The following is a 23,532-nucleotide window of genomic DNA, read 5'->3' on the forward strand; positions in this document are numbered from 1 at the left end:
TTGTCTACAGAGTTTCATGAAGTCTCTTGTCTTCTTTAAATCCCTTCTTTCTGTACCTGTTCTTTGATCTTATCTTCTTTGGCAGCCAGTCCTTTACTGTCTCTTCATCACCCATCATTTCTGCTTCTTATTCCACCCTTCTTTTTTTTATTTCCCTCATAGTTTCTTCTGACTTTCCCATCACTTTATTTCCATTTCCTATCTTTAGCTCATTCTTTTTTCTCATTCTTTTCTCTCTTCCTTTTTTTAAGTTTATATCCACTATAATTTTAATTATTCCTCATCTTCAGCATATCCTACACCCTTTGAAAATTCATAGCAGAAATAACTGCTGCAGTAACAAGTTGCCCATTTTGAGTACACTTGTCATAGAAAAAATACTTCCTGGCTGAAGTTTTATTTGGCCTTTTGTTAAGCACAGATGCCATGTAAGAACTGTGTATTATACAGTGCTGCAGTAAACAGCAAAAAATGGGCAATATAGATGATGTCACTTACGTGTCTGATCTTACTTGCAGGCAGCCAGAGTCAGGCCAGTCATGGGACAGGCTTAGAACTCTCATGATCTAAGAATAGATGAGAAAATTCAGAAATTAAATTCTTCATTTTTCATGTACTCATATTTTATCTTAAAAAATGCTGAAGTGTGCTGCTTAATGATAAAATGTTCTACTTAATAGGGGAGCTTAATATGGGAAAAGACAAAATTATCCCAAAGGATTATGTATATCTAAGTAGGCTCAAAATGATGAAAAGTAGCCTGGGAAACTTTTGAATACTCTTCATTTAATTTTACCTCCTACCAGCTCCAGTGCCTAAATTGCTGGAATGGCACTTGCAGAAGCTGCAGGATGTACCAGATGTGTGCTCAGGCCTCCCTCATGCCCATGGACACACATGCAGTGTATGACAGGGCACGTTCCTGGGCAGCTCAGTGTGAGCTACGCTGCTTTTGGCAGCTCAGAAACCCAGTATTTAGGGGTTTTGTGAAATGAACAGAGGGGAAAGTTGGTTTAAACAGTAAAACGCATGACTAAACACATTTTTTGCTGAAATTAAAAATGGTTTGGGGATATTTCATATGACCTTGTGGCTTGCACTCTGTAAGAGCAGTCTCCAGTGCCTCTTTTACAGAAGTCTGCTGCCAGCTGCTGTAGGCTGACTGGGTTTGAGCAGAAATCACCAGAAGTTATGACAAACCTCAGGCAGTCCCCATGTCCTGTTCCCTGGCTGAATGGTTTAGTTTGTGGCAGTTACAGGGCAGCTTCCTTGCTTCAGAGTTGAGCAAAGTTAGTGGTAGGGGAGGATAAGGTAGTGAAGGGAGCACTCAGGCTCTTGCATATTTATCCCTCTCCCAGCACAGTCAGCTTGGCTGTCAAGGAAAAAGGAAGCAAAACTGTTGCTCCCAGAAGTAAACAAAGGCAGGGGCATGACTGTGACACCTCATTTTCTTCAGGACAGTGATTCCAGAGCTCTTTGCAGGCTGTTCTCCCAGTTGCTGCTGGAGTGGGCACTGTTTGACAGCAGCTCAGTGGTCAGAACTGCAGGGAATAGCTGGGAATGGGCTCAGTGATTAAGGTAGATGGGAGCTTACCCAGGCCCTGGGTCTGCTCTCACCCCCTGAAGGGCTTCAGTGGAGCTCAGAGAAGGCAGAAGCTTTCATCTTGCATTGCAGCTGAGTGCTGAAACACATGGTACTTTCTACTGTGTCTCTTGAGTTTGTTTTTGTTTTTCTTCCTTGGCAATAAGATAAAGGACCCTTTTTGTGTCCTTTTTGCATTTACTGTCAAGGTCAGAATAAAAAATGCATCTCAAGAGTCAGTAATCTTTTGGACTTTCTAATAATATTCTTTCTTTCCATCTTGTCATGGTTTTACTAATCAGAGGAAGAAATGCAAAGCTAACAGAAATCTTTCTCCCACCTCCAGATAGCATAAGAAACCATTGTTACAGGAGATAAATGAATAGCACACATGGCCTAAGATGTCCTGAAAACTTCAGCAGAGAGATTCACAAGGACTTTTTCTTTTAAAAGCAGAAGCTGCTGAGTGATAGTTGCCAGCTGAAGTCCATGTCTGTGTCTGGCTCAGTATTTCACAGCTTGGCCTGACTGATGAAGGGAAGTTACTCCTGAACACACTCAGTGCTGTGCTGCTATGTAAAAGTCACCTCTGTGGCAAAACAGTGCATGCTACCCTCCCACAACCTGAAAAAGGAGCAGGAGTGCTGTGAACATCTGTAAATGCTTAGGGGAGTAAAAATGCAGTGCTTCCAGATCCAACTGCTCAGTGAAACGGGGTCAAAAAACAATCCCAGGAAGGTGTTTGCTTAAAAACATCACATTGGGTCCAGTTTTTTAAAGAGCCTCCCAGGAGTTCCTGCCAAGTGGGGTAATTCTCTGTGTGCTAGGAACAAGTTGCTTTTACCCAGTGCTTTTCAGGCCAGAAGACCCCAGAAGGGTCACCTCTGGGGAGAGAGGAACACCTCTCCCCCATGAGTGCTCTTGAGGCATTTGTTGCCAAGGTTAAAACCTACTCTGTTCTCACTTTTCCACCAAGAGACTGAATAATAATCTTTGGGCTAAAAAGAGCCCCCAAAGCATCTGAGGGAATGGGTGGAGCACAAAAGAGCCCCAGCTCTTGCCAGAAAATCAGTCTCACATACTGGGCATCCCCACAGTCATTTGGAGAACTAAAAGGGAACGTGTGCTGCTTGCCCACGTGGGGCTGTGCCAACCCCAACTGGAAAACAGCCTGTAGGAAAGAGTAAGGGCCAGGTTTAATTACACTGCATGCTGGACTGGCCCAGAGAAAGACAAGCTTCTCCTCTCTCTGCATCTCCAACACATTGGTACATCCAGTGCTTCATAAAGAGCAGGGGAACCAACCCAGTGAGTGATTTTTGGGGTGAACAAAAAAGCACTTGAAAGCTCCACTGTGGGCTGGATTAAAAATTGACACAATGCTGAAAAAATGGAGTTTAGCAATACTAACAATTTAAAAATAATTAAAATAAACTCTGGGAACAACTAGACAGTATGCACTGTATGTCTATATTGTTTTCAAGTTAAGATCAAAGCAGAGGAGTGGTTGGATGGGGGAAGAAAGTTGAAAAGAACATATTTGGGCCTGTACTACCTCAGGGCTGGCTGCTGAGCAGAGCAGGGAGGGAACACAGTCACCTCCTCCCTGGAACCCTGGCAGGCTGGAGAGATGCTGGTTGTGTTTCCAGCAGCCCAGAACCAGTGGCACCAGAGGGAGAGCTGCCTTGGGTGGTTGGGAGCAGGGGCAGCTGGCTGGGAAGGCCAGGCAGGCACTGCTGGACACTGAGCAGGGCTCCTCTGCTCTTCCTCTGCCTTTCCTCATTACCTTTCTGTCTGGCTCTGTCCCCCAGCTGACTTTTGGTAGCTTTTTTAATTTTTAATTTTTATTAAGCTTGTGAAGAAGGGTGACAGAGGTGATCCAAGATGGATTACACTGTCCCTTAGCCTGTTGTCCATATTTTATAGCCTCGCATCTCCCTTCTTCCCTTGCAGCCCTCCAGGGGTGTGTTTGTCATCCTCAGTACAGACAAGCACATCCACTTTTGGGGGTGGTTGCCTTGATGCATGTCACAGTGAATGAAAAGTTAATATATCCCTTCTGATGTCCAGCTAAGGAGAAATCTAATACAGGTTAGATTGACTGAGGGTGGTTAGGCAAAAATGTGTAAAAGAAGTAAGAGACAGTAGTCAGAGCAGAACTGAAACTCAAAAAGTAAAGAAATGCTTTACAAATCAATGTGAAAATGTGCAGGATGCTAACAAGCCCTGGTCCAACTCATACTCACACTTGGCACAACTGCCAGTCCTGAGGTGATGCCTTCATTTCCAAGTAATAAAATTTAGAAGTGTTCTTTCAGGAAAAGGTTTTCCGTGTCAGTTTTCATCCTAACAACTTCTTGTAATGAGGCAAAAAAAATCTAATTGTTTATAAAGAGATCTTTTATTCTGATGACTTCACCAGACCCCACTGTGCTTAGCTGGCTGCTAAAGAGAACAATATTAGTGAAAGTTGATAAAGAATGACATAACTTAAATAATTAAAAGCTTTTTGGCATTTTTACTCTTGCCAGATGGTCCAGTGCAGAGGGAGGGATTTCAGTGAAATTGATTTATTCTGTCTTCTGTTTATCTGCTTATTGTCAGGTAGTATTTGTGGTGAGAATGAAAATTTGTGTCATCTGGTTTGCTGTGTAAACATTGTGCATTGACTTAACATCCTGATCAAATAATGACCTTCAAGCACCATGAACTGGAAGAATATAATTTACTGAGACATTGCAAAATATGTAATGTAACAGCAGCTTACCCTACAGCTTTGTGTGGCCATTCAGTGATCCTGCAAAGCTTGTGATCACCCACTGCAGGGGGTTGGGCTTTATATTTACATTTTCATCACATCATTCTGGTTCCTTGTGCTGAAACTTTGCCTCCGTGCCAGCTTGCTCCTTTTGTTTCCCCATCTCTTCAGGCACAATAGGTTTCTCATAACACCTAGAAGGGGGAGAAGGGAAGAGAAGGTTCTGGTCATCTGGAACTCCTGTGATTCTCATCAGTAGAGCTATAAATCAACCAGCCTGGCAATCTGAGCCAGCTTTTCTGAAGAGGCACTAATAACTTTAATCATTCTAGAGAGGTTTTGAGGTATTGCAGCTGACTGAAAATGTATTTTCTTTTTACACTGTGCAAGCACTAAATTTCATGCAGCAAACTAGAGGCAGATTAATTTGTTTCCACTAATGTTAGAACAAATTGAGAATGTGTTCCGAGTTTGAAGCTGTGAAATGAGGCAGCCATCAGCATAATTTACCCCTGTCACTGCTCTGCTGGCAGCACCCTGCAATTTGGAGTTTGCAGCTCTTGTGCCACGCTCTCTGGGTGTGATTCCTGCCAGCCTGCAGAAGTCCAGGGCATCAGCACTGTCCCTTTGACAAGCAAGAGGACACTTATGCTCCCAGAGAGCTGCTCTCTCCCCTGCTGCACCTCTTATCTCTACTGCCCCAGCATCAAAATAAAATGGTAGGGGCAAGCAGTTGAGGAAGGTTCTGTTGCTGGAATGGGGAGAGGACAAAGAACATGGAATGAACCAGGCCAGAACACCGTTCTGAGGAGCTTTTGTGAGCTTGTTGCTTGAATATTTTTTCCAGCCAAAAGTTTTATGTAACTTGGGAGGCACTTTCCTAACAGCAGAAGCTGCAATGTGCAGTTTTTAGATTTAGGGGGGAAATCTCATTTTGTGGAGGGTAGAAACGTGAGAACTTAAAACTCTTTTCAGCCATCTGCTGTTGCAGCCAAGGAGGTTTAGTTGATGGTGCAGTTACAAAAGGCAAGGGAAAATGCATGAATTCAGAAAAGCTCTGGCTGCTGAGCTGTGTGAGCTGGAATCTTCACCTGCCTGGTTGGAGTCCAAACTTAATGCCTATGCCTGAAGAATATTGAGGGCCAACTGGAATGAGTGTGTCCTTTCATTATAACTGGATGCCTCTTCACTGCTCTGCTCTGATGTAAAAAACCCTGCTGTTTTATTTCCTCTGCTGTGCAGGTCAGGCAGGCCAAAACAATATTTTTCATCTTGTTTATATGTATGAAACAGAAAAATGTGCTATGCTGCAGTTTTATTGCTGCATCCTCTGCCATCAGCCAAGCTGCTTCTGCTGGGAGGCAGTGGGGTTTCTGCTGCATCTCCCTTTGGCTGGAAGCCAGCCCACTTACAACCCAGTGTCCTTACTGGGGACAAAAGCTGATGTTTCAGAATGATTTTACACATCTGGTGAGGTGTTTGTGTAAATCAGCCTACACTGATTATCCTGTTTTTTTGGTAGTCACTTTGCCTAGCTGTTTCCTCAGCTTCCATTTTTTAAATCTTATTAACTTCAAAACTGCCCATAGCTAAGGTCTGAAGTCTTTGTGTAGTTACAGCTTTTGATTTTGATGGAGTTCTGGCATGGATTAACTTGTGGGGTTTTCTTTTCTGTTCTTTTTTTAGCATCGTAGACAAAGAAGTGTCATTAATGGCAGAAATTGATAAAGTTAAAGAAGAAGCCAGTAAGTAAAAAAAAAAAAAATACAGAGGAAACTTTTGGAATAGTCATGGAAGCATTTGTTTTGTTTGTCAGAAAATCACACAGTACCTAAATTTGGCTGGGAGCATCTTTCATTGTATATGTATACAATCAAATCAGCCTTTCATGTTCTGAAATAGTTTCTGTCTCTAGGGGTCTTGCATTAAAATTATTGTATTATTAAATTAAGGCAAATCAGAAGCTGATATGAAGTTAGATTTAAATTATTTCTTCCTTCTGGGTTATAGAGTTTGCATAAATTTTCCACCAAAACTGTAATGTCATGTTATCCTGCATGCAGGTGTGCTGTTGCTTTGAGGTTCATGATTAATCTTTTCCTATAAGAATATAACTGTTCACCCCTTCCTTATGCAGAAGGTACAAGAAAGGTAGTAATGAATATGAAGTATTTTTTCATGAAGAGTGTTGGCCTTTGGAATGCTGCTTTGAGGGAGAAATGGCAACTGTGTATATTCTGTCCTTGAAAGCAAAACACAGTGCTGGTGATTTTTATGCAAAATATATACAAACATTTGTTTTCAGAGGAGCTGAAAATCCCCTGTGTAAATGATGCCCAGGATGCCTTCAGAAACAGGCTGCTGGCTCAGTGTAATGCTGCTTTCCCTCTCTCCATTGAAAGCTCCCCAATACTGTGCTAAAAATACAACACTGGAAAACTCAGAGCAACAGGTCACTGCTCCCATTTACCTAAGTGGTGAAGGACTGGTTTCACTGTCATTTCCTGACAGTTCTCCTGTTTTCAGATCTTTTTCAACATTTTCAGTTCAGTTAAATATGCTGATTGACTTAATCTGTGTGAGCAGATTTAGATGGAAAATCCAGTTGAAGTCAGAGGACCAGGCTGTGTGATTTTGTCTCTCATGTGGTGTGCACAGTGTTAATGGGCACAGAGTCATGAACTACTGAGCAAGTTGCCTTCCTAGCATTAATTGCTGTCTGTTGGAACTTGGCAGTGGAAATCCTGACTGCTCGGCAGAAGAAAGCTGAGGAGCTGAAGAGACTGACAGACCTGGCCAGTCAGATGGCTGAAGCTCAACTGGCTGAACTCAGGGCTGAAATTAAGGTCAGGCATTCACTTCTGCTGGGGTGTTTTAGCTGTCTGCAGAAATGCCAAGAAAGTGCTGTCATGTTAACATGCCCAGGTTGATAATTCTTGCTCTGGGCCAGAGGGTACCCAGGTTTCCATGGGGAAAGCAGACATTAAAGCACCTCTGAGCAGTCTGCAGCTGCTTGGAGAAGTCTCAGCAGCCCCCCCAGAATGGAGCAGTGGGGAAGTTTGGCTGTTGGCTCTTCATTTATCAGACTCAGTCAAGAAGTAAACCTGATAGCTTCAGGTTCAGTCACCCAAAGCTTATCCTCTGATGACACAAACTGCTTCCCAAGTCAGGGAGCAAGCCACCCATCCCTGAGCTGTGAGACCTGGCATTTGGTAAGGGTGGGAAAATATTAGGTCCTGTGTACTGAGCCAGGTGGAGAGCTTGCTGAGCCTTAAAGTGAAGTTTAGGTGAGGATTGATTGATTGTGGGTGGGGTTTTTTTGGTGCTTTTTTGTACCATCCATGTAGTGTTTTGCTCAGCATGTAACTCACCACCCTGCCTGTATTTTTGCAGCACTTTGTCAGTGAACGGAAATACGACGAGGAGCTGGGCAGGTCTGCTCGCTTCTCCTGTGACACAGAACAGCTCAAGACCCAAATCCAGCTCTGTGGAGAAAGTAAGTGCTGCTGATTGCTGATTCTGGAGGTCTCAAAACATCGTGTGCCACATGCCTGTTCAGGAATGGTTTCTCTGAACATGCACAAGTTCCCTTAATGACAGGCAGCGGGTTAGACTGGCTGTCCATGTGCTGCACGGGCACCTGCCCTCCTTGTCAGAGCTTGCCAGGTGTTGCTCACATCAGCTGGAGTTTTCCTTCTAAGCAGGATTTCCAGGTGGAAATGGAACTCTGCTCTTGGGAAGGCTCAAATTCAGTAATTTCTGAATAAGTAGTACATCAGAAGCTTCCCTTTGTCTGACCGTGATGTTATGAGACCGATTCAGATCTCTCCTGCTAGGAATAGCTCCCTAGATTTGTAATGGTATTCACTGTTTTTTTGGGGAGCAAAAAGTAGTGCCAAATGTTCCCATTTCTGAGCCATCTGCCCTTCTGCTTGGAAATTCAGGTTCATTTTCTGCTCCAAGTATCACGTCCCTGTGCAATCAAAGCCATAAATGCTGTAATGCTTTGTGCCAAATGTTACCCTGTCCCATGATATCCCAGCAGTACCATCACTCGGGAGGAAAGCTGTTAGCACAGAGCTACTGCATCTTGGTGGAAGGAAACCTGTTTTTATTTAATGTTTTCAAGGAGTTACTAGAAATTAAAAAAGGAACAATGTCACAGTCTGCCAATATGATCTTCTGACTGCAGAGCTGAACTGACTCCTGTGAGGCATAACCTCTTCAGTTCGTTTGAGCTTGTGCAGAGCACTCTGAAGATCCATCTAACCCCATGTCCTCTCTCACTGAAACCAGTCCAGGATGTTTCAGACAGAGGCATAAGCATCCCAGGAATGCATCTAATTGTTCAGTCACCCCGTCTCACACCCTGAAGCTTGAGAGACTGAAAATTCTGTAAATAATCTCTGGCTAATATAAGCACAGCTGCTATTAATACAACCATAAACTATTTTTTTATATTCATTAAGCTACTTCCCTGTATAACTTCCAGCTGCAGTTCTTTCTGCAAGTTAATTATTTATACCTGGTTTCAGCAAGCATTACTCAAGCACAGTCTGATGCAGACCAATTGCAGTCATGTCAGTGAAGCCCCCAGAACTGAGCCATCTTACAAGTGACTGAGAGGGCACTGAGCTGAAGGACTGGGCTCTGACCTGCCCTCAGTGACCTTAGATGATAGCACCTCTTTAATAGGAGTTCTTTGGTCCAAAAGTGGTTCTGTTTGGAGCATCTCAGCATCAGGCCCATACCCTGCTAGGAGCTGCAAATACCCCACACACAGAGACTATACCAGGCCTGTAGCTAAGAGCAGCCACTGCTGAGGGCTTTAACAAAAGCAACAACCAAACCCACAGAGCTTGTGCAAAGGAAGGCACATTCCAGCAGGAGAAGGAGGTAGGCAGCATAAACACCTAATAAAAGAGAGGAAGAAACAAAAATAATTGAACTGACCAATGTCCAGTGACTCCAGAATGCCCAGTGGTGGGCTATACCCCTTCCCTGGACATTCTCTTTTGTTAAAATTGCATTTTTATAACAAGCAGCTGGATTTTATATGGGCTTCCATGGGAAGAGTCTGTTATTGACAAGAGAGAGCAGCAGAATGCAGTCACAGGCAGCCTCACTGAACTTAGGACAGAAAAATCAGTTCATTTGCCTCATTTTTCTGAAGAGGACACCTAGTGGGAAATAGCTGTTGTTGGCAGAAGTGAACAAGAGCCTCAGAAAAAGTAACAGATGATGCTCAGTTGCTAAAATTGTTCCACATCTTCTTCCTCTATACTAAAAGTAGAAAAATGTAAGTACCTCTTAGCTAAAAGAACAGGTGTCTCTTCCTGAAGTGAGTCTCTGCTTAGTTGTCTGTACCAGAAGCAGACAGGAAAATTCTGTAATCAGAAAAACCAGAACAGCAAATTAAGATCAAGAACTTCAGTAGCCTCAGAGTCATCTTTGGGCCTGCTTTGCACAGAAGCAAGCAGCCTGAAGAGCTTGTGGAAATGCAAAGAGGAAAGAATCAGGGCTTTGTTTGGTGCACTGCACATCCAGACTTGAAAGTGGTTAAGAAATCAGGTGGTCTCAAAACCCTGGGAAGTGGGGAGCAGGAATATACTGAGAGGAGCAGTCTTGGTTCCTGATGGTGCTGCCTGCCATGAGCTCCATCAAGTGGGTGAGGGCACTGCATCCAGTTTGTTTCTACAGACACCCAGGGAGCAGAAGAACTCCTTAGAGAGGAGTGAGCACCAAGCACTAGGCATCTTCCTTCTGAAAAATATTTAGATGTACTGAGGAAGCTTTCAGGGCTGTTACCTGTGTGGCAGCTTGTACATATCAAAGACAACCAGCACCAGCCTCTTCAGCTGCTCGTGACCAAACCAAAACTTGGCATCAGATTTAGTCTGTGATGTCTGCAGGCACAGCTTTGACCTCAAGCAATTGAGAGAGGTACCTGCATAACACTCACTTCTTGCTACCATAATTAACTGAGAGTGGAGTAAGAATACAGCCTTATGTTTAAATGTGATAATTTCACCAATAACACAGAATAAGTTTTTTGGGTTTCTTTTGTTTTACAGTTTCTCACCCAAAGAACAACTATTCCTCAAGGACACCCTGTAGTTCAGTGCTGTCTTCAATGGCCTCCCATGCAGCACCTGGGAAGCAGCACCCCCACACCAGGAAGGCCTCCAGCCACGCCAGGAACTCTGATAATAAACCAGCCAGCACTAAAGCACAGAGTCACCTTGCTGCCAGTTCTACAGAAGCTTCTTCCCAAGGAATCCCAACCAATAAGCAGGTAAGAAAACAGTTATGAACCACACTAAATTCTTTCTAAAATTTCAGAAAGATGTGCAGCATTGAAAGTTTCTGATACAAAATCAAATACTGGCTTGCAGTATCTAATTAAGAATTTTTGAAAATATGCAAATATCTATTTTCCAGCTTAATTTTCAAGGCAGTGTGAACATACAAGGTGGAAAAAAGCAGAAATGTTGAGAAGTGACTAGTGGCAGTTAATAGACTGAAAAAGAAAAAAACCTCCATAATTCTAATTGTCCTACTTGCTACCATGGAAAACCATTTATTCCCAGTCCTTGACAAACAATCAGTTGATGTGCTGTTAAAACATAGATAGTTGGAAGTGGAATCCTGGCAGGTTCAAAAGCACATTAATCAGAAGCTGTATCATGCAGCTGGTAGCACTGTGCCACATTGCTGGGTATTTTGTTAGAGGAGCACCTTAGAATGACCTTGTACTGATGTGATTCAGTAAAGCTGCCACAGAAGTTGGTCTGAATTTTGTCCCAGTTAGGGATATGAGGCTCAGGTAAGTGCCTGAAGCAAATGTAGGAGCAGTACATAATGTCAGTGCCTGTGTGGAATCTTCTGCCCTGGCATGCAAATAAAGCAATTCAGCCACTTCCCACTAAGGATCAAAGCTTCCTCTGAGCAAGATATCACAATGGACACCTCTCCCACCATGTGGATTCTTTAACTTGACTTAAAATTACATGTCAGTTTCTGTTCTTCCTACAGTCTTACTGTAGTATGTACACTACAGTTTACTAAGAAGGGTATTTTTGTGACTTTGGAGAAAAAAATCAGTCAGTATCAAGTTCTTCAGTGCTTCATAACTGCTGCTGTTTAAATGTCTAGCATTTCATCCCCTTTTCAATATTCTCTTGAATCGTGGCAGATTTTAATTTGGCATCAGTGAGGAACCTGCAGCTCTGTTTCCAGGCTCCTCAGAATGTAGCTCATTACTCAGGGCTCAGTTTTTCAGTGCTATAAACGGACAGCTCTGGCAGCAATCAAAACTCTTGCGTAGTGTTTTCCCTCTTCTGCTTAACTGATAACTTGATTCTGCAATTTGTGTTGATTCTGACTGCTGTATTTCTTGTCCTGTCGGGAGGATTCAGCTAACCTAACAGTTATCCAATTTCTTTCTGGGAAGAACGGGCCTTCTAGCCAGAGACGGAGATTCAACCCCCAGCACCAAAACGCCCGGCTCAGTGGATCTCTTAAGTCCCAAGGTGCCAATAACGAGGCAGATCAAAGTAGTACCAAGAGTGGTTCCAGGTCTGAGCACAGAAGACAGCAGCATAACAACTTCCGATCCAAAAATAAAGGAGCTGTGAAAAACCAAGAGCAGGCCACAGCCCCCAGGACCCCAGAGACGGCGACCCCTTCGGAAAAGCCGCGCCGCAAGCAGCCCGCAGCGGAGCCGGCCCGGCACAGGCCCTTCCAGGGCAGCGTGGGCAGGGGCTCCCAGTGCCACCTGTGCCCTGCCAGGATGGAGGTCTCTGCTGATGCCACCGTCCTCTCCGTGCCAGCTGTGACTTTGGTGGCTTGAAATGTCAGGGTGGCAGCAGGCGGGCGAAGAAGTTGAATCTCTTCATTTTAGTCTCTTGCTCGAGATGCTTGTTGGTGAAGAAAATCAGTCAGAACGTACTCGTTTTAAATCTGTTGCTGCTCAAAGCCTGTTGGTATCCTTATGACTTACTAATTATCAAAATTAATTCATACTTTCCAGGCTTTGCCCAATACGTTCACGGTCACTTTGTCGTGACAGTACAGAATCTTACCAAAGCAGCATTGACTTCTTAGAAAAAATGAAATCTTAGATTGGGAAAAAAAATCATTAATGACATTTATTGTAGCAAAAGACCTGTTGTAGATACGTGGTTGTACCGGTCGGAGTTATTGTTTTTAGAGCAGCCTGTCTTAGAGGGGTCCCAGGAAGCCTGGATACTGGGGTCTGCAATGAAATCAGATAATCCTGTAGAATTTTTCTGCAAATCTCTAGACACCTCTTCCTTTCCGTGCGTGTGTACACGTACATGCATGCACACTGTATACACAGAGTATTGTTATATACAAGAACATTTGAAGAAATAGTACATTTTATTTTAGCTTATTATTCCATAATCTGAGATCTTTAAACTCAAGTATAAATTGTATTAAATGTATCACATATTGGTATTTTTCATTGACAAACTATTTTTATGAGGCTGAGGAAAAATGATCATTTCTTAAGTTTGGAATGTATATAGTCATGGCTATTCAGATGCACAGCCTATTCTCCATCCGTATCAGCCATTTTTCTATGACTAGTTGGATTTATTTTTTTGCATACAAAAAGTTACAGGTGTTCTAAACTTGAATCCAAATTATTTTTCTATATTTTTGCTGTAGGAACCATCTGTCCATAACAAGAGCTACGACTGATAAATTTGTTGCAGCAACATGCAGCAGAATGTGGAGGTTCATATTTGAGCAGATACTGCATCCTTCCGAGTTTTCTATGAAAGTAAAAATCTTACTTAGTCTTAATGTTCTGATGCTGTATTTCGGGGAAACCTGTTTCTTCAAAAAAAAAAAAAAAAAATTAAAATCTTCTTTCTAAAATACTCTGGTGTTTGCTGCTTTGCAGTGCCTGCCCTCTGGGATCTCACTCAAATGGTGTTTGCTTTATTGAGCTGGTATCAGTGGGAGGTGTTCAGCTGAGCTTGGACTGGACCAGGCTTTTGCTTTTAGCTGCATTCCAGTGCCACAAGTGTGTGGAACAGAACCTTCCCAAGAGAGCTGCCTCCAGCCTGGTTGGTCTTTAAATATAAATTACTATTTGACATTGTAAGGTGTTGGCATCCAGAGCCAGCCTCAAGTGAGGAAGGTCCCTAAGGGTCAGGATCCAAAAGGTGTAAAAAGGTTTATTTTTCTCTTAAGGTCACTAAGAGCAAGACACTCAAGTATCTTCAAAAGGTTACTCCTAGGTTCTTGTTTGCTTTTGCTTTTTACACATTTCCCCTGCCTAATTTCTGTCAGCTGACAGCACACTTCCTTAGTACTGGTTTACTTTCCCTGCGTGGCCCTTGAAAAATCATCCAGAAGCAATACTGCATTTCTCATGGGTGATTTTGATTATTTTTGTTTCTCTTTATATGACACAGTGTTCCACATGTGAATATTGGTGAAACCAATTGTTTGCCTCTCAGGCACATAAACTCATCTTCATCTGGAAGAGTGCTGAAAGAAAAATAAACACCCAGAGGTAAACACCAGCTTCCTTAGCATTGTAATCAATGCTTCTGGCCTGGTTAATTACCTGTCAGGCTTTTAAGCTGAATGTTTTGAGTAGATGGAACTGAAATTGCAGAATCTGTGTGTTGTACACACCTGTCAGCTGGGTAGCTTTTCAGAATTTGTCTGCTGCCATATAGTTTGACTTGCAACCTCTCTCTGAGATGGGTATTTGCCATTTCCATGCAGATATTAGATAGAAATCTTAGTATAATGTCCTGAAATAATTTGTTAAACTAACTTACATCTCTTCTAGTAAGTCCTGCTGAAAAAAAAAAAAAAAAAAAAAACCAAAAAAGAGAACCTCAGTAATCTCTAATGACTTTTACTGCTTCCTGAGAGCTTCTTCTCTTGAGAGGATTATTGCAAATTATTTTATTCCCTAAGTCTGCCTCCTCACAAGCAGGCTTCTGCACACAGATAAGACTCTGTAGTGCTAAGTGATAACTCAGCCCAAAAGAACCACCTTGTGCCCTTCAGTACCAGGGTCCCTTTGATGTGCTGGAGGCCCAGTACCTGACAGGCCCAGGACCACCAGGTGAAAGACAGCATTTCTCCCCAGGCTGGGATGCAAACACATTTTCTTTGATGAGGAATGTGGGGGTGGATTTGGTTGGGCTGGGGAGTGGGCTGGTTCTGGGCACTCTGCAGTCTTGAGACACCAGGTGTGGTCTGGTAGTACAGAGCTGTACAGTTCCTGTATCTCTGGGTGCTTGGAATTTTATCTGATGATTTCTAGAGTTTTACAAATATTGCCAAAAGTAAAATAAATTGAATGCTCTTCATCATCATTGGATGCTCATGCATCTTCAGTTGAACACTTTTTTTTTTTTTTTTGTCCTCTAATTACAGAGTAATGCTCCTTTTCACTTGGGGGATTTGTACAGGGGCCAGGGAGGGTACTGAGGGCAGGGCAGGCTTGCCCTGTAGGCCAGCCCTCTGCTTTTTTTAACAGCACTCCCACTTTGCAAAGCAAATACAGCTGTTTGGGCTCACTCAGACACTAACACAGGATTCACACTGCACTTTGTGCACTCTGGAAAGTGGAAGCACCCCTTAAAGGGTTGTTATTTTAAAGTAGGTTGGGTCTGTGTATCTTCTGTGTAAGATTAACCTCAGAGTAAGGGAAGAAGTAGCAAAATAAAGACCAAATGCCAAGCTGGAAAACTAAATAGGGAAGGGAGCTGGACTGAGCTATTTGGAAAACTTAAATGATTTGGGCATGTTTGTAAAAAAAAAGGTTAAGAAAAATCATCACTTAACACGTTTGAAAAAGAGGTCACTCCTGAAAGAGAAACTGACAGTTCTGGAAAGGAAACACTGATCTTGCAGCTTTTTTTTTATTATTGATATTTAGGGAGTTCTTTGTGGGTTTTTTTTTCTTTTAACCACTAGCCAGTATGTCTAGGACAAAGAGAAGACTCACTGAAGTCACTGTAATGCAAAGGACATGAATGTTGCTCAAAAAATACTGCACTGCCAAAGTAATTAAAACACTGAGCTACTGCAAACTCAGAAGGCCCTGTAGGATTATTATCAAAGCTTTTTTTCTTGCACACATGCAAAATTCCATGATTTTTTTTGAGCTTTAGTGTGGTGTAAGGTTCCATGATCTTTGTGAGATTTATTGCAGGGCCATGACCATAAGGGTCTTTTCTAGCCTAAATGTTTCTGTGTTTATAGAATCCTTGTAAATTCATCAAAAGTTGAAGAGGAAGGCAATCTACTTTAGGAAGCATTGTAAAAAGATTTACAGGTGCATGGTAAAGTGCTCAGCTATTCAGTAACTAGTGAAGTAGAAGGCACACAGAAGTTCAGCATTAATAACTGCTTTCCTGTCATTATCATGAAAACCAAATTCCACAGGCTTAGTGTCAGTGATTCTTTGCATGCTCAAAGAATAGGTGACTACATATTATTTTTACATAATTTGTTGCCTTGTCTTCAGTGAAATACTTTTCATTGAGATAGGAGGAGCCTTAGGATTGTTTCAAGTTTCTTTTTTTAAGAAAAACCACTAGCTTAAGGATTCAGAAGGTAAGCTGGTCTTTAATATACACACCTATAGCAGGAAGTTACAGTGCTGTAGACCTTTGCAGTGACTGCTGCTCATGGCAAAGTGTCTCCTTAACAATGTTACTACATGAGAACTGGGGTTTTTTGCTTGTGCAAATGTTTCAAATTAAGGAGAAAAGCCTAAAAATGTGATCACTTCTGAATAATCTAGAAAATAAAACATATACAGAGCCCTTCTGTAATTCTGATCACCTCAGGAATTTCAAGAACATTGTACACTTGTGGCAAACTTGTATCTAATAAAAGCAACATATTATTGTTTGCTACTTTTCCCCGATTTAAATATACAAATAAAGGTCATTAACTCCATTTAACTGTAGTTAAATCGATAAAAGGGTGTTTTATGCTGTGCTCCCTTTAAAAATGTCAGTTATACTAGCACAGTCTGACAGAAATACAAATGCTAGACTAGCATGCTCTGTGCTTGAGGGGGTGCTTTTTTTTGCTTCCTTCTCAACATCTAAACAATATTTAGAAATAAAGCAGAAAACATACCTCACTGCAGCTTCTCCCTATGCTTTTCATGAACTTTTTAATCATAGTTTCCTACCAGATCTTTGAGTAAATGAGCACAGGAGATGATGATCTCTGACCAGACGATGCAAAGCACTCCCATCCCTCAGATGGCCGAGTCGAGCATCATCCATCCACTTTTTTGTTCTTCAGCTTAAAACTTCCTGCTAACGGAGCCGGTTCTTTCCTGCTTAGTGCTGCAGAAGCAGCAGGGATGCCAGCAGCAGCACTGTCCTTTCGATTGGTTTCAGTGCAGGTGGGAGGAGGTGTCACAAAAAGCGGAGTTCTCTTCAGCTTCACCACGCGGGTGTCCTGGGCAGTGCCCTCTGGGGTGCCCCAGGGTCAGCACTGGGCACCTGGGGATGGTGGCTTCTTGCGGGGACAGCTTCAGGAGCTGCTCCCTGCAGTGTCAGACTCCCACCACTGGGCTGTTTCACAGTTGCTGCAGGAGGTGAGGCACTGCGAGCAGCTACCCGTAAAGAAGACGAATTTCTGACTTTGATTTGGGTACTTGTTGAGGGGCCTGAGAACCGAATTGGCTTGGGACACACTTTACATGGCAAATAGTGCTCCTCTTCAGCAAAGTCAATTAATCGTCTGTAAAACAAAGAACTTCAATGAAGGAAACAAAGTATGTACATAAACTGGTTTTCATAACATCATTACAAAGCAGTGTGCAACAGCCATCCACAGATCTGAGGCTCTTCTCACGTTTCCTTGTTACAGTTTCATTTCTGGCTCTCAGCTGCTCACCACTGCAGTCAAGCTTGCTTTTGATTAATAGTGCCAGCAATCTCTTCTACCTGGGTAAGTTATTTACACCTTAAAATTGGTAAAGAGAGATGGTGCACAAATAGCTGAGTGAAAATCCAGGAGAAAGCAAGCTGAGGGGCAGCTACATGGCTGATCTGGGCCACCTGCAACAATGTAGTTGGAAGTTAAGCTGTTGAGGTCAAATTTACAGGAATTCCTTTTGTAGAAGGAAGGCCTTTCACATATGTGAAAATCAGTTAACCTTTCCAAGTTTTCAGTTAAATTTCTTTTTTAATTGTCTGTGGTATTTGACTAATACCACTCTGTACTTTTGGAATTTACTCCTTCCCCTTCTAAAGTGATGCTGTAAAGGCTGAAGTAGAACAGAACAGAAAAGACTTGGCAGCCTCAAATCAGGTTATTTGCAAGTTCAGTTCTGCAATTAAGCTCTCTGGTTAAAGACATTTTACAGAACTGTAAAGAGAAAAACAAGAAAACACAACATTCATAGCCACTCAAAGAACCAGAATTTTTTTTTTTTTTTTTATATAATTTTTTTAATTGTGCTGCATTTCTGCTTTCTTTGAAGCCACCTTTGCAAAGCAGCATACCTTTTGTGGACAGAAGGCACGTGATGCAAACTGCCTTTCAAAGGGGGTTCTTCCAGTGTCCAGCATTCAATCAGCTCCTGAGACATTCTCCAGTAGCTGACACCTGGATTTCAAAGCCACAGTCAGTATTTATGTGTCCCCACACCTATTAAATGTAGAATTTCACCTGGGAAATCATGCTGGCATGAGCATGGCTTACTTGCTTGTAGGGCTTCCACCAGAGTGCCCAGTGCTGGCAGGCTCTCATTACCCAGTGCCTGTCACCTCATGTCACCTTGTTGAGCATCTCCTAAGAACACTTTTTTTTTTCCCAAACAGCCTCTACTATGGCATATTTTACATGTTCCTTACAGAATGAGTGAAAAGATTAGTTATATATTAGTATACTATATTATAGTATATATATTTAATATAGTTAACTGGCAAATATTTATCTTTTCTGTACAAAAGTAGTACTACTGAAATAAATAAATTAAAAAATATATACTCTACCTCTCCCTTCCCAGGTATCTAAAGTATCCAGCATCTTTTTCAACTCAGCTACTGAGTAATAGCTCCAGATGTACTGGATGTTATTTCCAGCTTCTCTAGAAATATTGTTAAAGGTAATAATTATGTGGTAAATCTTGTCGAGTCCTAAAAAAGGTAACACTGATGAAATTAATCATTCTTTTTACCAAATCCTACCTATAGGGACTTTCATAGTAAATGGTTTGTCAAGTAGAAATGAAAATGTTACTTAAATTTCAGTTTCATTTGCATAAGAGGTTCTAAATAGCCCTTCTCCCATGATCTGCATGCCCATGAACACCTGTTGCTAAAAAGTGATGTTCATGAAAGAATACATGTTTATAAAAGAATAAGTGTAGAACTAATGGTGTAAAATCTGTTCTTCAGCATCTCTGTCATTTATTCACAGGGAAATCACAATACAAGGACAGGTACCTGATAATACTATGTGTCCAAGTAATGTGTCCCATTTATCTTGGGATAAATGTTAATGTTCCCAACCTAAATTTAGGAAAATAAACATCCTTATAATTAAGATCTTAATCATGTTTCAAAAAGTAAACAGTGAAGTACACTTCTGATATTGTACTGTGGGACCTGAAGAAAGACAAGTGGCTTCCAGGCACTTAGAAGATCAGGTCTACCAATAACTTAAAATTACTTCCAGGAAAATACATTGGTGTTGTGCTAGAGATGAGCATGTTCTTTAAAGAATTATTTCCTTTCATCTTCACTTCTTCTTCGTGTGAAATATTTCTTTCAGCTGTCTTAAAAGACTGCAAAATACAACTGCATGAATCACAACCAACTTCGTGAGTGTTCCTGGAACTTTTAGTGTTAAACATCATCCTAAATTGGAAAATAATTTTAAATGGTTGAGATCTTTTAATAATATTTTACTAAGACTTACAGTGACTGCATGCTAGCCACCTTTTGTACACTCTGTAATTCCATGCTTAGGTTTTACCTTTTTTTGGTTTGTTTAATATGAGCATTGTTGTATAAGCCACCTCTTTTCAAAGCTGGAAGGAACCTCATTCCTTCCAGAGATTTATAATACCACAATGCTATGTAACACTACATAAAACAATATCTAGGCATTATTATTACAGGGGAGTGTTCATTCCACAATTTTACAATACAATAATGCTGTATTACATTACATATAATAGTATTCAGTGCTTGATTTTAGCACTTCATACTGCTTGATCTTACCTTTTGTAAATGCTTTTACCATGAATTTTTGTTCCTAGCTCCTTACTAATTGCATCAGTCCCATCAGCTCTTGTGGCATACACACCACTAATTTTGCTTTCACAGAAGTGTTGAGGTAGTGCAGGACCCAGACTGTGGGCTTGGTACAAACTAAATCATAAGAATTGCAGAAATCTAACAAAACCTTGAAAAAACATAAAACAGTGCAAAATCCAATAGAACAGTAAGAATCCAATATTTTCAGTAGGATAAACTTTCATATTTGTATTTTCTTAACTGTAGTGGTGGGGTCTTTCAAGTAAATGTGTGCAGAATTTCTTATCTGGTGTTAGCAGACAATATTGTGTAACTAGGAGGAAGTCAGAGGGAGGCAACAGAAACACTTGAAGGCATGGCAGATCCCTCATAGGAAGAGAAACTGAAAGGCCTGGAAGTGATTTATGCTTTTCAAAAGGAAATGAATAAGGCATAATGTAAAAATATATGGGACAATAGCTTACTAAGAGAACACAGCTGCCTGTTATGACTAACTCAGTCATACCTGGGTAATATGAGTTAATTTTATTAGAAATTAACTAGAATTAGGTTTTATGTTACCGGACTCTAAAAGATACAAGCTTTAGGATTTTAAGTAATATATTAATTTTCTTTCCTCCTTTCTTGATCTAAAACAATGGCAAAGTACAAGATATCTTTCAAGTTTTAGGATGAATTTGTAAAACTGAAAATAAACCCCTCCAAACATCTTGAAGGGATCAAATCAAGTCTCAAGTAAAATTTGAAGCCAAGTAGGGAACTAAACAATGCCAATCCTACTGTGCAAGTTTAACAGCCAACCTGCACGTAAAACAGACTCAAGTTTAAACTGTTTCTGTATTATTGTAATGTTGGGAAAAGCTGATGCCCTTAGCTGCTCCAACTGCATTATCAAATCCAGGATTTCTTAGCCTAATACTGAGTTTGGTGGTGATTTACTATGGTGATGAAAAAGTGCTGACTGATATGTACTGTGCTTTTAGTATCTGATGCTAATGAATGGTATGGATTACAGTGTACATCTTTAAAAAGGTAAGAAATGCCAACACCTTTTTAAGCTCTATATTTGGCTTTAAAGAATATGTCTCCATTTCGTTGGCCAAATGGTCAGACAGACTGTAGGCATAAGGGATGCCAAAATAATCTGCTTCCTCCTGCAGTGCAGCTCTGATTTGTCCATCCTCAGGAATCTGAACTTCTCCGTGAAGATAATCCAAAAGGTACTTAAAGAGGCTTCCATCCTGATCAATTAGACATGCTCCTGAAATGATCAGTAAAGTTATTTACATTACTGCCTCCAGCAAGCAAAGACAGACTTGTCCAATCTTGTCCCACTCTACCACATCATCAAAGTCCTTATATAAAAACTTCTGCACTGGTTTTGCTTAAAACAGAGGAGTAAGTATACTTAATATAAGAGGAGTAAGGATACTTAATTCTTTACAAAACTACTGTTTTGTTTCCCTGGAATGTTTGTTATTTGAAGATAAAATTCTTAGTGGAGTAGACACTTCTTTAGAATTCTAGGGAAATCACAGATCTGCACAGGACCATGCCAACATACAACCTCAGCTTCACTCCACTTGAAGTGCTAAACATACACCTCTAAATGCATTTCTAATTCTAACAGCAGGTACACCTTTTCTCACTATTGCAGAGATTTTTTTCAGTTCTGGCCTTAGGCTATTTTAGAATAGTAGAAGCAGTTTTTACTCCAGTACTCACTTAGTCTAACTTTCCCTGAATATTGCTCAAGTTTTAAAGTATTTTGTTTGTTTGTTTCTTTTTCCTCCTTTGCCTGCTGGGCTCAAGGACCAGTAGGGAAACTGACCCAAGTACAATAGGCTCCTCATTACAACTGAAAGATAGTAGCGAAGCACTGCCCTAAAATGTTAAATATTTCAGATATTTTAAACACTCAATATTGTACAACAAGGAATTATTATTCTCCATCCATCATATCTTTAAACTGGACATACTTTGGCAGCATTTCCAAATCACAAGCGAGTGTGAAATTTGATCCATGAATAGTTTTGTTCAAGCTTCATATCAAGCCACAGTGGTGAAAAATGCAATCTTTACTGTGTAATGAAGTATTCTGATTAGACCCAAATCTCCTTATGCCATAAGCAGAGAGAGTGAGATGCCTCTGGAGAATACAAGGATCATAAACAGGATCCAAGTTAAATGACAAATACTCTGCAAACTTCAATTCTATATATTTCCATATTCCTACTGAAAAAATACATTCTAAAATCACAGTTTGGATCAGGTCAGGGCACTGTACAAACGTCTGTTTGCAAACATGGGTAATCTCGTGGAATTCAAATTAATTTCTTCTCATTAAGTCATGCATGCATAATTGTTTTAAGTCCTGGAATTAAAGAAGCCCACTGATGCTCAGCAGACTGGGAAAAGAGATGATATACTAGAATATGCATGAATATATATACAGAAGATATTTGCCACAGAGCTCCCTGACCAGAATGTTTTATTTGCAGCTTGAAGATATTTACCTGATTAATCCATTTTCAGAGGAAAGCAACCACTGAACATGGAAGCCAGCATGGAGTCCTTGAAGCGGCACAAACACTGGCACCTGGCTGTGTATAAACACCCTCCCACATTCAGTCATAGAACCCCGGAACACGGGGTATCTTCACTCCTGCCCTCTTCCATTGCATTTAGGAGTGATAACGTTACTTAGGGATATTGGAACCTGTAACAGATCAAAGCAAAAGCAAACAGAATGTTAAGACTGAACATACTGTATGTGAGGCCTGAGCGCTGGCTCAGCTCTTGCGTGTTTGTTACACAGCTGCAAATCAACTTTGAAAAGTTCTGGAGACATATTAGTGTAAATCGCCAAATATTCTACACCTTTACTGTAAAAAAAAGTGTCATTTTACTTTGCTAGGGAATACAGAGGTTACACTTTTAAGACAAGTCGGTGAGCAGGAGGGTCGGTGTGTGCCAGAAGAGCTCTGTGAGGACATTCTGGGAAACCATGAGTACAGTTCAGTGCATTGCAAACGCAGCAATTCCGTACTGACAACAACTTGGCTTCTTTAAAACGCAATCTTTCACTTGAGCTGCTTTAACTAACGCCACACTGCTAATAACCACTCCTGTGCTTGAAACTCCATACACCCCCACACACACCGTCCTAGCAGGCCCAGCCGCTCCCTCCTTTCCCTGGGAGTACAGCAGGCGGGAACCCACACCCCTCCACCCCCTTCGGCAGCCAGACGGGGAAAGCAGCTCGGTTCCGTTCGGTTCGGCTCCCCGCCTGGGTCTACGGGGAGTCCGGGGGTGCTGAGGGTGTCCCGGGGGTGCTGAGGGCGGGCCGCCATCCCGCGTTACCTGTGCCGCCGCCTCCCGCGGCAGGGCCGGGCCGGAGCAGGGTGAGGGGGCTCCACAAAATGGCGGCGGGAAGAGCCGGGAGAGGCACCGCGGGAGATTTCCTTTGTACCTCTCTGAACTTCCCAGTGCTCGCTCGCTACTTAACAACGAGTTTCTTCCGAATGTAATGCTGGTTCGCGTTGGAGCGGTGGTTGAAGTTCACGTGTTTGATTTTCCACGGCAATTAATCGGGCTACAGTTGTAGCAAAGAGGAGAAATGGTGGCCCCGTGTCTCTCACGCTCTCTGAAGGGCTTTGGCTGAGGATGTGCCTAGAATCCAGGTCTTCAGCTCTTAATATCTAATAACTAAATAATTGCACAAGCTGCAACATGCCACTGAATGCAGTGCAGACTGAGAATTTATGGACTGAGAATTTTTGACATCTATCAAATAAGTGAAAATAAGTACAGTATAGAAATATAATAATAATAGAAAATAAGTATAATATTTCTGTGGAAAAATGGTGTCTGATTTCTAAGGATATAGTGTATTGACC

The 23,532-nt window shown here is 41.6% G+C and overlaps 2 protein-coding genes and 1 long non-coding RNA gene across 4 annotated transcripts in view; 1 reads left to right on the top strand and 2 right to left on the bottom strand.

Annotated features, from left to right (window-relative positions):
• SPATS2L (spermatogenesis associated serine rich 2 like) overlaps window positions 1-13,249 on the top strand; it is a 64,481-nt gene extending 51,232 nt beyond the window's left edge. For both annotated transcript variants that reach the window (XM_071747905.1, XM_071747906.1), the window contains exons 9-13: window positions 6,027-6,085; window positions 7,077-7,186; window positions 7,734-7,836; window positions 10,415-10,635; window positions 11,794-13,249. In XM_071747905.1, coding sequence (XP_071604006.1) covers window positions 6,027-6,085; window positions 7,077-7,186; window positions 7,734-7,836; window positions 10,415-10,635; window positions 11,794-12,192 — 892 coding nt within the window. In that variant the 3' untranslated portion in view covers window positions 12,193-13,249. The remainder of the gene's footprint in view (window positions 1-6,026; window positions 6,086-7,076; window positions 7,187-7,733; window positions 7,837-10,414; window positions 10,636-11,793) is intronic.
• On the bottom strand, window positions 335-7,827 carry LOC139797900 (uncharacterized). Its single transcript, XR_011726618.1, has 3 exons — window positions 7,712-7,827; window positions 3,829-4,534; window positions 335-566 (listed from the first exon to the last, which is right to left on the bottom strand). It is a non-coding gene; the product is annotated as an uncharacterized lncRNA (long non-coding RNA).
• KCTD18 (potassium channel tetramerization domain containing 18) lies at window positions 12,850-22,350 on the bottom strand. Its single transcript, XM_071747907.1, is given in 8 exon segments — window positions 12,850-16,819; window positions 16,822-17,105; window positions 17,873-17,975; window positions 18,365-18,459; window positions 19,598-19,703; window positions 19,706-19,781; window positions 20,683-20,894; window positions 22,150-22,350. Coding segments are annotated over 8 exon segments (1,224 nt in total). The 5' UTR covers window positions 22,313-22,350; the 3' UTR covers window positions 12,850-16,634.
• Between the last annotated feature and the right edge of the window lie 1,182 nt (window positions 22,351-23,532).

Source organism: Heliangelus exortis, chromosome 6, assembly GCF_036169615.1.
Source record: "Heliangelus exortis chromosome 6, bHelExo1.hap1, whole genome shotgun sequence".
Lineage (NCBI taxonomy): Eukaryota > Metazoa > Chordata > Aves > Apodiformes > Trochilidae > Heliangelus > Heliangelus exortis.